General features: G+C 33.5%; 1 protein-coding gene across 1 annotated transcript in view; it reads right to left on the bottom strand.

The window, feature by feature from the left end:
* The window catches only part of LOC118193374 (rho GTPase-activating protein 44-like), a 72466-nt gene that overhangs the window by 47728 nt on the left and 5475 nt on the right, over positions 1 to 19263 (bottom strand). Inside the window, exons 3-5 of the mRNA XM_035364453.2 lie at positions 17895 to 17971; positions 15529 to 15640; positions 4323 to 4399 (exon numbers count right to left, since the gene is read on the bottom strand). Coding sequence (XP_035220344.1) covers positions 4323 to 4399; positions 15529 to 15640; positions 17895 to 17971 — 266 coding nt within the window. The remainder of the gene's footprint in view (positions 1 to 4322; positions 4400 to 15528; positions 15641 to 17894; positions 17972 to 19263) is intronic.

Genomic DNA, 19263 nt, shown 5'->3' with positions numbered 1-19263 from the left:
ATTTTGAATTGATCCATTAAGACCTGTAACAGGCATTTTAATTTTCTGCCTTTTTATTCCTAAGCATTCACTTATTTTATCTGTAAGAACACATATATTAGATGAGCTGTCTAAAATCGCACGGATTTTTATTCTTCGATTATTGGCGTCACGGACATAAATCTCTGCAGTAGAAAAAAGTACACTTTTTCTTTTTTGTTTATTCTTGTTACTTAAAAACACTCAACGCTTTCAATTCTGAGTCACCTTTTCCAGCGGCGGCATCGAGCTCACTTTTGTTTTGTCTAGGTGGCGTCACCGAGCGACAAGGAGTCTTTGAATGACCTTCATTATCCATGCATATTAATTTATTGTGTTTTTCCCCACAAGCGCATTTAAATTTCGAGAGACACTGACTTTTCTTATGATTTTGCTTTAGACATAATTCGCAGAGTTTATGTGAACGAATTAATTTTAATCTTTCATGAACACTTAACTTTAAGAATGCATCGCAAAGGAAAATAGGATGATAGCTCCTACACACAACACAGTTTTTATTTTTATTTTCATTTGTCAAAAGAACCTTCGATTTATGGGAAGGAGTGGAATTCTTGTTTATATTAACCCTACTTCCGGGTGTAATATTTCTATTTATAGATAAAAATTTGATTCACGCTGTTCCAAAAATCTAATAAACTCGTCAAATGTTGGAACTACTTTCGATTTGTGAGATAATTCAAAATTTTTTCTAGATTCTTTATCTAGTTTTTGAAGAAGAATATTTATTAGAAAAATATCACATAACTTGTTCTGTTCATATTTTAATACTTTCAAAGTGCGTAAATTCTTTTGTATACAATCAATCATACTTCTGATATCTTTCGCATTTTCGGATTGAATCTTTTCAAAATTTAAAATATTCTGCACATGAATGTCAACAATCAGACGTTCATTATCATAGCGAGATTCTAAAGCATTGTACAAAGATTCAAAATTATCAAAGTTACTACCTAAATGCTTAGCATCATTAGTAAGACAAGATCTTAGATAATACAATTTCTGTGAATGACTCAGCTGAACATTATTTGTAATTAAATCATCAAATTGAGTTTTAAATGAACTAAATTCTTCATATTTTCCTGAAAATTCAGGCAAAACTAACGCTGGGATTTTAGTTTTGATTTGAAAGTTTTCATCTACATTACTTTCAGTAACATTTACTGCTTTTGCAGAACTTAACTTATTGTAAGAATTAATGAGAATTTCAATTCTTACCTCCAATTTTTCCAGACGATCATCACATTGGTTTAAGTCGTCATCAATTTTGGTCAGATCATCATCTTTCATTTCACTTTGTGCGTAGCACGCACTTCGTAGTTCATCAACTTTCATTTGAAGAGCTTGAATGTTTTTTAGTTTAACTTTAAGTTCAACTAAGTCCACATCATTACTTGCAGTTTGCACAAAAGTTTCGAATCTAGTTATTTTCCCCTTTAGGGATGCTTTGCGTTTCATTAATATATTCATACCGCTGAAGTAGGCTCCAGGGTCGACGGAGCCAGATGATTAAACTTATTTTTCTTAAAGGTTATTTTTTATCGACGGACCAGCTTCACTGCTTCGTTTTTAATTATTTTATTTAGAAAAACATCATATACAAATATTTACAGTGAAGCAAAATACAATTTAATTGTGAGCTTCGGTTACAAGTAATTGCTCACGTCAGACCAGTTAGATTTCTTCTTCAAGTCTGCTGCCTCAATCGTAGGAGGCAATGATTTGGCGAGATTCGTTGGCGTAAAAATGCGCCAACAGCATATAAGACGCACCCTTATTTAGACGGCCACTTACAAGGAAAAAAAGTTTCAATAGCGTGGTTTCTTTTAGTTCTCATGTTTCGTAAAAGCCAAATAAACTATTATTGAATGCAATTACCTTCACGTATAAGACGCAGGTAACTTTTTTGAGACCAAATTTAGGAAAAAAAGTGCATCTTATATGCCATCAAATATGGTATATGTAATGAAACTGTGGTTCGATGGCACAACATGAATGGTTTGATCTTGAATGCGGTACAAACTTCCATTAAAATTTTCAGTGAAACAGGACTTTTTCCATGATGGGAACATAGCTTAACAAACTCTAGTAGATTTTTTCATAATTAGAACTGGCCACTAAATGAAATATTAGCACAATTTTGGAAGCATTGAATGCAAGAACATTGAGATGTAGATGCACAGGAATGATTGCGTAGACACTTGAAGCTTAGAGCGTCCATCCATTACAAAGAATAAGCAGTCGATCTGAATTAAATTCCGTAGTTATTTAAATTCACATTTTGTGGCCACAATTCACTTGGCACTCCAATTGTGCCTACTTCCAGAAGATTTCAAATTTTTATTTTATTGCTATAGAAACAAATATAGCAGCACATACATGATCGCAGCAAAGCTTCTGGCCATGAAGAAAGCACAAGCAAAAGTGGCGCATCAGTTCATAGAAAGAATGGAGGGAGTCAAAAGTTTCAGTTTTTAGTTTTGGTTTACAATTTGGTGATTGGTCAAGAAGCATCTGCATTAAGGGTTATATAAGATCACATGATTAATTTTTAATAACACAGTTTAGACTTACAGCACTATTTTTAGGACAGATAGATGGAGTCCCCAAATTAAATAAAACTAAGAGGTTATACACAATTAAATTTAGAAGTTTGCGTTCATATTTTTTATCTTACACATATATATATATATATCTAATGGGATACAAATTAGATGTTCACAATATTCACATTAAAACTAAAAATACATATATACATATAAATGAATAATTAAATACAAGTAGCACAAAGAAGACAGCATAATAATAATAAAAAAAATCTGTAAGGTTTTGGATTTTAATGGTCTCCCAAAAGGATTTGTTAAAGCATTTACACTTTCACTGAGCTAACAGTCTACCAATCTCCTGTTGCACTTACTCCTACTAACAAATTTATTTATTTATTTATTTGGGTCTTTTAGCTTTATAATTAAGCATCATTTTCTTTGCACTTACCACATATAAAATTCAATGACAAAATCACAAAAATTTTAAAAGCAGCATACGCTTAGAATTCCCAATGCAATGCTAAGTGATGGCACGCATTTAAAAAATTTTTTTCTTAGTCTTTTCTCTTCATTATATCAATGTTCAGTTTTTTTTTAGTAAGATGGCTTACAAAACTTTTTTTTTTGGGGGGAGGGCTTTTTACTATTAACTTTATTTATTAAATATCATGCTCTTCGTACTTGCGCCATATAAAATTCTGTTCAACAGCAAAATTACAAAATGTTTAAAAACAGCATATCTTTAGAACTTCCAATAGACAGTCTCCCCCACCAGAGATAAAAATGTTTTATTCTGTAGCCACAGCTTGCTTTCAAATCATTGAGTTTGTACATTAAAAATTTATTAGCTTTACAAAATATGACACAAATAATAAAACATATAATATCATTCTATGAAAATACTGAATATTTTTAATGAGACAGATCATGAATTAAATGCATTTTTATTATTTAAATCAATTTGATTCAAAAGTAAGAAATGAATATTTTTAAGAACTGCAACTATTGCTTTCATATAACTTAGTTTGTTAATCCACAATAGAATATCTAGTTTGAAAGATATTTAAATTTTGCGGAATGGCAACAGACTCGAATGTAAGTGAAATAACACATTTATAGTGATTTGACACAAAATCTTATTTTGAGAGTAATAGCCCCTTCTGGACTCACAAGAGAATGCATTAGAGAATTTGAGCAATTCTAAATCAATATTTAGGTTTATTATTACTATCTATGATTTTACTGTGTTGTAATATTTAGAATTCGTAGAATTCATCACTCTTTTAATAGATAATACCTGCATACCAACATCATAAAAAAACATTGATATGCAAGTAACATCTTTAAAAGAGTTTTAAAGGTATCAAAGAGTGTTGAGAAAGAAAAGCCGGAATTTGATTCATGGGTTTGCATTTACCTGAAGAAAAGTGCTTTGAAGAGAAAAGTCATTCCAAAATCATGAAACACTTTATTGAAGCACATGAAATACACACAAGGGCAAACATAAAATCCAGTATGTTCCTTCATGTTTCAAACTAAAGACCAAATCTGATTCTCATACGTTCTAGAAGTTGATTTCACTACCCCAGATTTATTTCATTTCAGCTTGCAACAAAGAGAATAACTTAATTCATTACCATTATTCAGAAAACAATGCTTAGCAGTGTAAGATCAGAATATACATATTCAAAGAAATACAATTATATATTTATTTCTACAATATAAAGTGAAAAAACTAACCTTGTTCTTGCTGAATCCATATCCAACACCAATTTTCCCAACTGCTTGCGCAATTTATTAATGTTATGTATTTCATTCTGAAAAGTGTATTAAATGAAAATTAAATTAACAAAAAATTTTACGTATAATGCATTATAACAAGAATATTCTTTTCAGTTCTTTAATTTTGTAATATCAGAATGATACAGGAATGAAACAATAAAAATTATTAAAAACAATTTTTGGTACTGTCTGATTCTGCCCCCGCCCCAAAGTTAACAACTTTGTGAATCAGCAAAAAACTTTCGCTTGGTTATCTTTATCGCTCAGAGAGGTACTATTCTACTTACAAATAATAATAAAAGAAGTATTTCATAAGAAATAAAGAACTTTATGAGAAAATATAAAAATCTATATGACCAATATTTACATTTTTACAGAGGATGGATACTGTTATCAAAATGATGGTTAAATATAAAGCATGTAAGTTCACATATACTCAAACACATATGTGGCATCCACATGCGTGAATGCACAGTTCTTGGGGAAAACAATTTAAAAATTTATTTTAGTTTTGTTAAGTGTTTTTTAATGTAGTTTTCGATGCTGATTTCAAATGTTTTTTTCCCTATCACGTAAGGTTTGTGTGCAAAATAAGGTGACTTTTATGGAAAATGAACAATTAAAAAAAATATTATACTTTTTTTTTTACTTTTTAAAATTACATAAAAAACACATAAAGGTTTACTAAAACTTGCAAGGAAATGACAAAGATGTACTACAATATAATTATAAGTCTTTGTAGAAATGGTGTCGTTTTCCATCAAAACTTCTTTTGGTACCTTCTTTCCTGTTGGGAACTTGAGAATTTTCTTAATTTCCAATAACAGTCTGCCACTATGTTAACATCCCACTGTCCTTAATATCTTTGTTCCATTTTTTTTTTCATGTCTTGATGAAAACTTTCTCCTTGCTCTCAACTCACAGCTCCAAGATTTTCAGGAAAATAGTCAAGGTGTGAGTGAAGGAAATGAACTTTTATCCTCATGTTACAACCCAACTGTTTGCAGTTTTCCAGTAAATCAGGAAATCTTGTAGTTTGGATCTTCTTTGTTGCCAAGAAAGCTGATTACTACTGGTTTAAAAAGACGTCCATGCTTTCTTTCCCATGTTTTCCATTTTTGACTCAAAAGTTTTCTTATGTCAGGCTCAATAAATACACCTTCTTTAAGCTCTTAAACTTCTTAAGCCAAAAAAAAGTGTTTACAAAGATATCAGAAGTACTCTTTTTCTTTACATAATACTTTGACAAACTGTTTCATGAGAACCAACTTGATGTAAAGTTGTGGAAGTTTTAGGAACAACTAAACTTTTCTTCTAAACATTCTTAACTTCAGGAATAAGGGCTTTTCTTATTGGACATTCTTTTTTAATATAACACTGTTTTCTATTACGACTATGCCATTCACAAAGTAAGCATGGGAACTTTGTGTAGTCATTCTGGCCTAGAAACATTAAAGCACTTTCAAATCACCACAAGTCATCCACTTATGATCGCAGTAACCAAGCTTGCTGAGGACCAATCAAGACTTTCACAGCATTCTTTTAAATGATCAGAATGTTTGAAAGTCTATTCAAAAGATTCAAAAGCATACTGGTTGCCATTATGAAAGACTGCTTTTAGATTAATCAAGAGTCGGTCTCCAGTGTTCTGTTTTGTATTTGATACTGAAATTTCCCATCACTTCAGGAATATTGTGCAAAGAACTAGGTCACTCACTTGAAAAAAAGGCACCAGTTCTTTTTTCTCTATACCAGTACCACAAAAATGATGTATCAGGAGCCAACAGCTACATTTCTTTTAACCCTGACCCTAAAACCTCTGCTGAATTCTTTCTAAGGCCAGGGTCTGTTACTAAATTGTTAAATTCAGACCGAAGCAAAAGATTAGGCTCATTACTGTCTGGATTACGACAGTCCTTGCTGTTATCATCACCCATCACGTGACAATGAATCTGTTGTCTAAAATATTTTCCAATGTATCTGGTGAGGTAGGGACTAAATTCATGAGGAACAGGGTGAATAGCTGAAGGGATGTTGGGATATGAAATCTCCTTTTTATTTTTTAAATTAAAAGCCTGCATATAGCATGACCAAAAATAACAATTATCACTATGGTTTTTAGGTTCTCTCTAAATCATACTTATTTCAAAACGAAATGATTTCTTCTTACTTTTAAACCGCTGTTACACACATGGACCACACTTTGTAAGGAGCCCAAAATTTATCTTGATCTTCTAATTTTACACGAAAGCAAATAATTTTTTTTTTTTTTTTTTAATTTTTTTATTTATTTATTTTTTTTTTTTTACAAAATCAAAAATGTTTTTTTTGTTGCTTTCTAACTGCATAAGTCCCACAAATGTAGCAGAAACAATCTAGATAATTAACACATACTCTAGAAACCATTTCTTTTGAAACAAAAAACAAAAAATCAAATCTGAAAGGTATTACTTCCCAAAACAAGTTAAGTGTATAAAATACAGTTGTTGGATCCAAATGATGGATGGCCTTGCCTAGTATGAACCAGATTTTATCAGTTTTGATGTACCGTCTGTTCAATAAAGAAAGGCTAAGTCATGTTGCCATCTTAAATTTACACTGGTAGCTTTGTCATGCTAATTTGTGAGGATAAAGATTTAATAAATTTAATATTATAAAGATTTTAAATACTAAAAAACATAGTTTATATGTAAATCAGAAAAGCTTCAAAAATGCAAACTTAATGTGTGATTCATAGGTAAACTAAAGATGATGGATATTTTTCATAATCAGCAGAAAATATACAGCAGGGATGACTGAGAAAATTTGAAACAATTTTTTTCACTGCAGACCTGTGTTGGTTAATATTGCATATATATTCTCAAATATGCCGAAAACATGCAAAGCTATCATACGCTGAAATTGGGGGGTGCGGATAATCAGAGCGAGTGAGATTTTTTGGCGCAAAACCAAAAATGGTTATAATGCGCTGCCAAACATGAGGTAGATGAAATCATGAATGAATGGTGCTTTAAAATTGCTTACCAAATCCAGAGGATGAAGTCATATAAAAACATGGTAAAAGCACACATTAAAATACAATACACAATCTTCAAAACAGATTACATTAGATAATAAAAGCCAGTCTCTTTTAAAAAATAAAATAAATTACAATTAACCTTTCTTCCGATTAAAGGATCGAGAGGTAAGTCACAGCTATTAAAATATTTCTGACAAAGATTAAAAAAACTTGGACACTCTATTAAAATATGACAGACAGATGCACAGCCATTACAATTTAAACGAATAGGCTCACTCCTTTCGATTTCTATTAAAATCCCAACGCTCAATTTTAGGCTTTACACTTCTCAGCTTGTTGTCAACTTGATCATCCCAAAGTTGCTGCCATTTTTTTCGGATCTTTTCTTTGATGACATAACAAATATCTCTGAAAGGGATAAGGCGATGGGACAGTTCAACAGCAGATTTCGCTGTGACATCCGCCAGCTCATTTCCCTTTATTCCTGCATGTCCGGGAACCCAACAGTAGAGGATTTCATATCCACGACTCGTTAAGTTTATATGTATCTTCAGAACATCCACTATTACAGCATTCTGAGTGTCGGTAAAAGTTTCTAACGCTTTTAGCGCACTATACGAGTCTGTATACAGTATGAATTTCTTGTGGCAGAGCTTTGAGATGTACAAAAGACCATAATAGATTGCAGTTAATTCAGATGTTAAGACCGAGAAAACGTTGTGTAAACGTCTGCCCTCTATGTAATCTTCAATTATAAATGCCATCCTGACATGAACATTTGACTTGGATCCATCATTACATACTGGAAGATAACTGCTATATTTATGCCTGTGCTCATCAAAGAGTTGTCTGTAAATGATCCCATTAGTGCTTCCCTTCACGTGATGGTTGAAAACATCAAGAAGCTGAATCCATGCATTTTCCCATGGCGGGTTTTCAAAATTCTGCTCTGCTTGGGGACACATATCAGACAGAGAAAGTTCCTCAATGACAGGGCAAACTCTTAAAAGAAAGGTAGGCACACAGGATGGATGTGTTTCAAATAAAGTGTTACACACATTATAAAGTAAGCACAGCTTATTAGGATGTTCAGGTTGCGATAGAATATTAAAATACTGCAAAAGGGACAACTGCTCACGCCTCAGATAAAGTGATGGTTCGTTAGAGTCAACATACAGGCTCTGGACAGGAGAATTCCTCAAACTGAAAGCTCCTGAACAAATCTGCAGGGCTTGATGGTGAACAGGATCTAGTTTTAACAATACTGATGACCGAGTGGATCCGTAAACAACTGAGCCATAGTCTAGTCTAGAGCGGACAAGTGCTCTGTAAATGCGAAGCATAGAGCAAAGCTCTGCACCCCAGGAGGTGTTCGCCAACACTTAAAATATTTAGTGTTTTTAAACACTTCTTTCTCAGGTTTAAAACATGAGAAAGGAAAGTCAATTTTTGGTCGAACGTCACACCTAAAATTTTTACTTCAGGTGCAACTGGAATAATTATACCATTCACAGAGTTGCCAACTCTCCCGATTTAGGCGGGAGACTCCCGATTTTCGACCGCTCTCCCGCCAACCCGATTTACAATATATTTCTCACGATTTTTATGGAACTTGGCTTAATACTTCGTTACATGAACAACAACAACAACAACAACAAAAAAAAAAAAAAAAAAAAAAAGTGATTTTGAACGTCTGAAAGCAACTGAATTTTCTTTAGATTATATCTAAAATGAAACCTTGCGAATCAGATGAGAATTTCTGCTTTGTGATTGACAGCATGCGTATCCAGAAACGTCGTTCTCCAGTTGTCCAATGGGCATCGAGCTCCACTGCGTGTCATCTGGCATATATTAGGCAATGAGCTCAAAGCAAGCTCAAGGCCGTTGGCCGTTCTTTTGATGTTCTTTCGCTATTTCGTTCATCTTGTCCTGAGTTGTGTGAGTACACGTGCCTTTAGGAAATAGTTTTAGAAATTATCGTCTTTTGATATGTCTGCGAGAAAGGTGAAATACTCATGCACATTTCAAAAATTGTACACAGTTGACTTTCCTTCCATTATTTCTTCAAGGAAATGTAATAAATTTGCGAGGTGTACCATCTGTCGTTGCGATTTTTCGATTTCGCTTGGTGGAAGGGCAGATGTTCTCAAACATGTGTGTACACAAAAACACAAGGACAACATGAGTTGTTTTGAAAAAACGAAAAATTAAATTTTTCTTCGGAAACAAAAGACCAAAAAGTGATTAATGCAGAATGTCTGTTCTCTGTCTTTTTACTGGAGCACAACCTGCCACTGAATGCATCGGATCACGCTGCAGCTTTATTTAGAAAAATGTTTCCCGATAGTGAAATCGCTAAGAAATACTCAAGTGCAAGGACCAAAACAGGTGCAACTGTTAAAGAAATGGGTTTGAAAAATAAATCTTCAGTTATTGATTGCATTAAAACAGCTCCGTTATGCCTCTCTACGGATGGAAGCAATAATACCAATTCAAAACTGTATCCAATTGTTGTTTCTTTTTTTAACCCAGAGTCTTCAGAAATTGAGTGCAGTTTACTTTCTGTCCCCACTTTAGAAGGACATTTGACAGGCTTTAATATAGCACAGTTAATTATTAAAACTTTAAAAGAAAATGCAGTCCCTCTGGATAATTGCTTAGCGCTTGGTGCCGATAATGCACCAGTAATGGTAGGCTTGAAGACTGGTGTTGCAGGCATCTTAAGAAAGGCAAATTCAGATTTGCAGATTATGAGGTGCACCTGTCACCTCTTAAATTTAGCAGCTGAAGAAGGGGCAGATTCTTTACCATTAAATGTGGATGAACACATTGTTGATTTTTTGTAATTTCTGCATCATTCAGCAATTCAACTGGCAGTTCTCAAAATAATACTGCAAAATATAAGCATAAAGCTGATACAAATTTCTCTCAAAATAATAAAAAAAAAAAAATTGCTCAACACACGAAACACTTTCCGATTACTGTAAGTTTATCTTGTGAAGAACGAATATTTATGTTTTTTCTTCGGACCTTAACAAAGCTTTTTGCTTTTTAAAAAATGCATTTTGCCATCATTCGATGTTCTGAACACAATTATACAAAGCAGAATTCCATTAATTCATGTTTTGCAATCAATGATTTATGATCTGTTTAAAGACATTTTATGAAAGTTTGTAAAACCAGTCTGTGTTTTGTCTTGTAATTCTATATATGATGTGATTTATGATGAAAAAGAAAATCAGAAGGAAGATGAAGATTTGGTAATAGGAGCTGCAACTACAAAAGTAGTGGAAGAACTTTCAGAAGAAGACAAAAATAAGTTTTATCTTCATGTTAGAAGTTACTTCTGTCGAGTATGTGATTACACACTACATAAATTTCCAGTCAACGATGAAGTGATTTTGCATGCTAAAGTTGCTGATGTTTCTGCTCTAGCAAATGCATCTTTTTTTGATATAAGGTACTTTTTGAACAGATTTCCTGTGTTACTTCGTTTAATCATGAAAGATGATGATATTGATGTTGCTACTGATATACTGCAGTCACAATTTTGAAGTTTACAATTAGAAAACTTGGATGAAGTTATAAAATCAGCTAGGACTGACACCCAGTGGAGGTTAATTGGAAAATTGAAAGGTGCTGATGGAATTTTAAAATATAGTGAACTCTCTAGAATTATGTTGGCCATCTTGACAGTTCCCCATAGTAATGCAGAGTGTGAGAGGATTTTCAGTGTTGTTGCGAAAACGAGGACTAAATTTAGATCTAATATTAGTGATGACACATTAGAAAAACTTTTATTAGCGAAAGCAGGCCTATGTGGCAATTGCTATGAACAAAATTATGAAGTTTCTTTCTTAACGAGAGCAAAATCTGCCACTGTCCATAACATTTGTATGAAAACTGATTAAAGTGCCTTTTTTTTAAACGATGAAAGTAATAAAAATGTTTTTTATGTCTAAGGTATTTTTGTTTTGCTTGCATTTAAGACTTAGTAACTATTTAAAGTTAATTCATTATTAAAAACTATATTTTTATCATTTAAAAAGTCTTTTTAACATTGTGAAAAATCTCCTGATTTTTGAGTGTCATAGGTTGGCAAGTATGCATTCAGATATAACTCAGGCTCAGGATGGAGAACTCGCTTCCTACAAAATAACATGCACAAAGTTTTCTGCTTTGAAAATATAAATTCCTGTTCGTCTGACCATTCTTGGATCTTATTCAGAGCCATCTGCAATTGCCTCTCTACATATCTCATGTCTGCCCCTCGACAGCTAATCTGTAGATCATCAACATATAGAGATCCCAAGATGGTGGGAAGTTCTTTTAATACAGAGTTTATTTTTAAGCTGAACACACAGCCTTGAGGCACAACCTCTTCCTGTTCCAAAACATCTGACAAAACAGAGCCAATCTTTACTTGAAAAGTTCTAGTGTTAAAAAAATTCTGAATGAAAACTGGTAGGTTGCTGCGCAAGCCACTCTCGTGAAGATCCCGAAGTATACCATATCTCCATGCCTTATCATAAGCTTTCCCAATGTCAAAGAATACTGAGACAAGGTAACTTCTTCTTACAAAAGCTTTTCGAATGGATGTCTCTAAGAGAAGCATGTTATCTAAGGTTGTTCTCCCCTTTCCAAAACCACCTTGGTAAGGCAATATAATATTATTCTTTTCCAAGAAGTAGACTAGGCGGCTGTTTACCATTTTTTCAAACACCTTGCATACGCAACTCGTAAGGGCAATTGGCCGATAGTTGGAGGGATTCCTTGGATATTTCCCTGGCTTAGCAATAGGAATTAGAACAGCTCTCCTCCATGCACTGTGAAAAGTCTGCTCCTTCTGCACCTTATTGTAAAGAGTGAGAAGGGCAGTCAGTGACTTATAGGACAGATGCTTCAGAATTTCATAATACATGCCATCCAGACCTGGACAAGACCTATGAGTCTATAAAAAAACTCTCTTTAGCACAGTAAAATCTTATTATAAAATTCAAAGTTGGAAGATTTGAAAGCGATGGGATTTCTCTCAGAGCGCTGCTTGACAGAAAGAAACATAGGTGAGTAATTTCTGCTAGAAGAAACAGCAGAAAATTTCTCACCAATAGTATTCGCAATTTCTTCTGTAGAGCTAATCACTCGGCCATCTTTTTCCAAAATGGAATGCCGCATGCTTTCTAACTCTGCCAAACCTGCTTATTAGGCATAGAGGATGTTATTAATGACACATATGTAAACCAGGAATCCCTTTGACTCTGCCTTCTTACTTTTTGTGCACTTGCTTTGGCTCTTTTAAATGCTATAAGGTTTCGCCAAAAAGGGTATCTGCGAAAAATTCCCTATGCTTTTTTTCTGTTTTTTCAGTGCTTCATGATAGTTACGATTCCACCATGGTTTTGAATACTTTAGCATTTTTCCTGATGTCCTAGGGATGGAGAGCATAGCTGCCTGAATAAGTTTTAGTAACTGCTTCAACTGCATCATCGATATGCACATCTTCTACCATGTTCTCTGTGAGCTCTGCAGTGAAAGAGAAGAGTTCCCAGTCTGCCCTATCAAGTATGAACTGACGGTATCTCGACATGGGGTTTGCCCCTCTTCATGCAAGAGATACAAAAATGGGATAGTGATCGCTGTTGTAAAGATCATTTCCCACACTAAAAGTGCAAAATGGCAAAAGAGATGGTGAACAGATGGCAAGGTCAAAAGCATGGAATGTCCTTGAAGGCTACATATGCTGCCCATTATTCAGGAGACAAAGGCTATGATCTTCAATCATCTGCTCAATTTGTCTTCCTCGAGAATTTGTGTCTTTACTTCCCCAGAGCGGACTATGCCCATTAAAATCCTATTATAATAAAGGGGTGAGGCAGCTGCTCTATGAGACCATTTAAATCTTGCTGATCAATGTGTTCATTTGGAGGCAAATACAAAGAAATGACTGAGACAACAGTATGAAATTTTGCTTGAGTAGTGACAACTTGGAGGGATGTCATCAAAGAAAGTGCATTTGATGGATAGTCCAGTGAAGCGAGGAGGCTTACACTGCCACTGGCACGCTCACCTGCAAAGTTATCCTTCCTGATGTAAAGAAACCTCCAAAGTTTTGCTTGTTGTTCTGGTTTCAGATTTGTTTCCTGTATTGCCAAGCACACAGAATGATAAGCATTGATTATAGCTTTGATGTCGAGCAAATTTCGGTAGAAACCACGACAGTTCCATGAAACAAGGGTGGCCATTATGATTGATGTTTGTTCTTTCGGTGCTGTGTTTTAGTTTTGTATGGAAGCAGATGTCTAGGGATTTCTAATTCGTCTTCCACTTCCATATTGCCTGAGTCTATTGATTCTGAAATATCATCAATTGAACTATTGCTTATGCTTTTACTGTTGGTTAATTTTGCTTAGGTGGTTTTTTGTTTGTTTTAAACTGCAATTTCCTTTTTTTTTTTTTTTTGTATTATATGTGTTGGATCCTTTTTGTTGCTTTTGTTATTTTCGGCAGGTTATTGAGTGTTTGATGGTTGAACTTTAGGTATGCTGAGAGATATTTGAGTAGCAATAGATCTAGTTGACATTACTGCAGCAGCGAAAGATTTATTTAATTGGGGTTGTGAATTTTCAAATATCCTTCTGGCTTCAACATAAGATATGCTCCTCATTATTTTCATGGCCTGAACTTCCTTTTCATATTTCCATCTAGGACGAGAGCGAGAAAATGCTGGATGTTCACCAAACTGCTGGCATTGGAAGCATCGCATTGGGTTAGGAATATATGGTCTTACAGGACAGTTAAGATACTCAGCTTTTATATTCTTCAGCAGATCAGGCGACTTGAAAGTCAGGATCACGTGTTTTGTGTCAATCAACTGGCCTTCCTTTTGTATATTGATCCACCTAGCACCACACACATTTTGATTTGCAAGCTCAGAAATGAATTCTTCTTCTGAGACACACCGAAGGTTGATTTCCCAGATCACACCTCTACAGATATTGAGTGTTTTGTGTGCTGACACAATTATATATACCTGTCCAAGTTTGGTTTGTCATGAAAGGGAAGCAGACTGGGTGGCTGAAATAGTATCAATAAGGTCTCCTGATCGGAGACGCTTTATGTTCCTTGGTTCACCTATGCATGAATGGATATATTTGCTTACTGTGAAAGGGGACATCTTTTGCATTTCGCCAGAGGGACTAAAGACAACAAGGAAGCGCAGATTCTCAGTAGTTTCCTTGGCATTTGCATCTGTACAAATTTTCTTACTTAGAGTTTTATCAATAACCTCAATACTTTGGTTGTTTTCCTTTTGTTCAATTAGAAACATAAAATCCATGGCTAAAATAGAAAAGATTCGGGTCTGACAGCACCGTCCCCCCCCCACGGAGCCCAACAAGAGAACACAGAATTCTGTATTAGGGCTAGTCAGACCTATATGCAAACTGAAGCCCCACAGTTGGCTTTCCTGAAAGCAAGTACTCCCGAGAGCTTATCCCCAAGCCACTGACACAAGGACCAGTGACCAGCCAATTGACACCCGTGAGGACGACTAAAGTGCCTCCCATTTAGCTGAAGCAGAAGCCAAAGCAGTGTGTTGGGGACAATACATTGCCCCTCAACTACCAGGACCCTCCTTTCCAATGACAAGGGGCTCCACACACGGCAAACACGTGGGCAGTTTTCTCGCCACTCGAAAACTAGAAACAAGGGCTGTTCCAGTTTCTCGTGATGAGCCCCAACCTCCGAAGAGGAAAACCACAAGGGAGAATGCAAAGAAAAAAGTATGAACTCAGAGAAGAGGAGATAAAAGAGAGGCTAGATCACTGGGGCTCCAGGATCATGACACCCGTCTTACCAAGAAGATGGTCCTCTGAAGAGCTAGGGTACCTTAGGGTTGCCACATCCATATTCACAAAAGTGAGCCCCTGAGGAGTGCGCATAATCAGAAAGTATCCATTACTCTTTTATAAATGATAATTATAATTCTCTTAAAAATGATAATGAATACAACAATTACATTTTTAATGAGTTAAAATTATCTGGATTATTAAAGGATTTTTTATGATGTTTTATAAAATTTGTTTTACATTTGCTTCAAGAACAAAAATTACATATGTAACAGTAAAAATAAATATTTTTACTTACATCTAAAACACCAGAAATGGGTTTCAATACAGCCTTTTCAACTTCATTATAATATTCCAACAGCTCATTACCAAGCTTAGTTTGGACATTTGCACATTCTCGTAACGTATCACTAAGGGCAGAGATACATTGATTTATTATAATGTACTTTGCAACTTCAAAAGCATAATTATGCCCTAAATTAATCTCATTGAAAAATAAAAAGTCATTCTCAAAATTTAACTTCATTTAAAAATTCTGGTTAAAAGAAGTCATGATCCACTTTCAAGAATTCAAAATCATTGCAAAATACCGTTCACTTCAATACAGACATAAGCACATGCACATAGAGTGAAAAATAAACATATATAGTTGCAAAACTTGTATACATTTATGTAAGATTTATCTGATCGAAAACTGTGGTTTATACTATAGATTCATCTAACTTTATAAATATTTAAATTTTCTTCATTTAAACTTTTTGAAATAGCTTAATTGAATCAATTCTAAACAAAATTGGAAGTGATTTTTCATAAATGGTTCAAAAAAAATTTTTCAAGATCTCAAACATGATGTTCTTTGTCAAACTAAATGAATTTGTAAACTGTGACTTTAGTTTTTTATTAGTTTATTTATTAGTTTTTTTTAGTTTAGTTAGAGTGACTTAGTAATTTTTATAGCTGATGTTTTAACACTAAAACTAAGTAGGTTATTTTTTAGGTAAGATCTCTTAGTAAATACGTTTTAAAATTTTGTGTATATGTTCAAATAAGTATTCACACAAGCTCCTGGCATTCATTCCATATATCTGATGTCACCTGAATTCACAGCATTAATTTGTATTGTTCATAATGAGAGGTAAAAAATGTCTCAGAAAACTGAGCACCCTTACAAGCTGTAAAATGCAACTGATCACCCTTACAAGCTGTAAAATGCAACTGATCACCTATTTCTTAATAGCAATAAACATGAAAATCACATATATTCAATTGCAAAATATAGTCAAGTCATCCAGTTCTTAACCATAAACAACATAAAAGTTGCAGGTATTTAATTGTGAAATACAGTCATTCATTCAGTTCTTAAGAGCAAGAAAAATGAAAGCTGAAGGTATTCATCAGCAGATATAATGTGAAGTGTGTGATAATGCAATAAGCAACAGTAAAGTTCAAAAATGGGTGATGGTGTACAAGGAAGGTTAGAAAAATATGGCATGATGAATTGCACTCTGGTCAGCCATCTTAATAACAGTCTGACTCTGGAACTTAAAAGTAGAATTCAAGCAAATAGGGGAAAACTATGAATGACTCATTAAATCAGTTATGGTTTCTTGGATCGCACCTTAATATGGATATAAGTAAGTTAGATACAACCCTTGTCAGAAAAACCCAGGACAAAGGTCGTAAAAATAGAAAATTGCATTTACCAAATAATGATCCTAGCTGCTATCAAAGTAGTCCCCCCTTGGCTATCTATACACAACTACCCATGTTTCTGGAGGTCTTGGAAGCAAGCGAGGAAATCGTCAACTGTGATGCTTGCAAGCTCATTTGTGACAGCCTGTTGGATGTCTGCAATAATCTTAATGAAGCTTTCCTTTTCAGTCACCTTTTCACTCAGAGAAACAAGAAAAAATCACTATAATCTTTTATACAAATGTGGAGTCATGCCTGGCTCTATCCAATAGTTCGGCAGAAATTTGTCTTTCTTCTTTCTGTTCATCTGCTAGTCTAGTGAGTGAGGGATGATTCTTGCATTAAGTTTCTGTTTCCTTAAATCTTCTTATGATGCACATTATGATTTAAATTCAGTTCTGATATCATATGTGCAGTTATACGACGGTCTTCTTACAATAACTGCCTTACATACTCCACACACCGGTATCAGCTCTGGGATCGCCTGGCACTGAATCTCTGCCTTCATGAAACCTTTTGCGCCACTCGAAAACACGACTTTTTGAAAGTGCCTTGCCTGCATATGCTTGCTTAATTATGTTCCACTAGTTTTCCCAAGCTTAATGCAGAACTTAATGTTCACTCTGCTCACAATCAGCATCCATTGTGTCATCTTAAAGAATACAACAACAATCCGAATAGTATGTTGCTAAGCACAACCCTATCATACTAGTAAGTTTGCGAGGAAACATGGCCAAGGTCATGTTAAGAATCCATACCAGGTAACATAAAAACAACACTTGTTCTTTTTTAGTGCTGCAAACTTAGGGAAAAAAAAAAAAAAAATGTCCTGGAACTTTTTAGACAAAGGATGTATAATTAGAACTAAATGTGAATAAATTTGAACATACTGTCTCTTTTGTTAGAATGCCCCCATTCCCGACATGCACACACACAAAAAGAAAACCATCAATGTTTAATAAAGAAACTTACCCTAGAACAGAGTTTTTTGAGAAATTATTGCCATTCTCTAACATGGATGCACCAAGGGTAATCTGAGGAATTTTTTTCTAGAAAATTTTAAAATATAATATTAACACATAAAAATTTACAATTAAATAACAACAATAAAAGTATTCATTAATAAGTCAACCAACAAATTATTGTAATCAAATTCATTAGTGTACAGATATATGAATGAAATGATATTAACCATAATACTAATATAATATTAACACATAAAAATTTACAATTAAATAACAATAATGAAAGTATCCATTAATAACTCAACCAATGTATTGTAATCATATTCATTAGTATACAGACATATGAAGGAAATGATTTTAACTATAATACTAATAATTTATAACAAAGTTCTTCTAAAAAAAATCTATTACTTGATGTGAATTTAAAGTATAACCATAAATTTTAGCCAAGATAATTAACCATTCTTAATAATTTGCATAAATATTCAAAAATTTTTATTCTTGTTTAAAGATTATATATTTACAATACTTACACTTTTTAAAACCAAAAAACAAGCCTGATATAATAAAGCTGAGTTTGAACAACAAATACATTATATATTTCTTATACATATTGATATTCTTTTCCAAATATACATACAAACTTCTTTTTTAATACAGTTGTAAATTAATCATCACATTCATGAACTACATTAATTAATCTAAAATTAATGATTTATAGCAATTCATTTTAGAATAGAAAATTAAGTTTGAAATACAAACTTGGTTACTTTTTAATTTATGGCACATGATACTGTTGAAAAATATCCAATGTGTTCACTAGTTAAGGTCAAGTTATAATGCTAATAAATGAAGTTTAATTGGTATATTTCATATTTCCTATCATAATTTCTGCTACACAAATAATACAAAAAATTCTTGTAGTTAGAAACATTTTTTGGGTTTAAACTTTCACTACCAGTCATGCATAGTTGCATGATGTGGTACTCTCACCTAACAGTTAATCACACATCAACACAGGTTATATATTATACATAATATGTTAAATATTTGTTTCCCCATTAGTCAGCTTTTAGTTTATTTTCAAATATCTACTATGGCAGCAAAAGTGTTAAGCTACTAAATCATTTACCATTGCTGGGCCCCGCAAATGTTGGCATACCATAAAATATCAGAAATCTTCCACAAAGCCTGGCAAATAGACATTTTCTGAAGTACTGTCATTCCATGTGACATAAAATTGTTAATATACAAATTATAAGTTTATCGCTAAACAAACTATATGATGTAAAAGCAATAAATGTTAATAAATAAATCTTTTTCATAATACATCTGATATAATTTAATATGCATTTAACTTATGGTACTTTTTATTA

Source organism: Stegodyphus dumicola, chromosome 8 (genome assembly GCF_044657685.1).
Source record: "Stegodyphus dumicola isolate Sdum_Otavi_A_Nest chromosome 8, ASM4465768v1".
Lineage (NCBI taxonomy): Eukaryota > Metazoa > Arthropoda > Arachnida > Araneae > Eresidae > Stegodyphus > Stegodyphus dumicola.
Note: the sequence above shows the minus strand (reverse complement) of the source record. Positions and strands in the feature narration are given on the sequence as shown.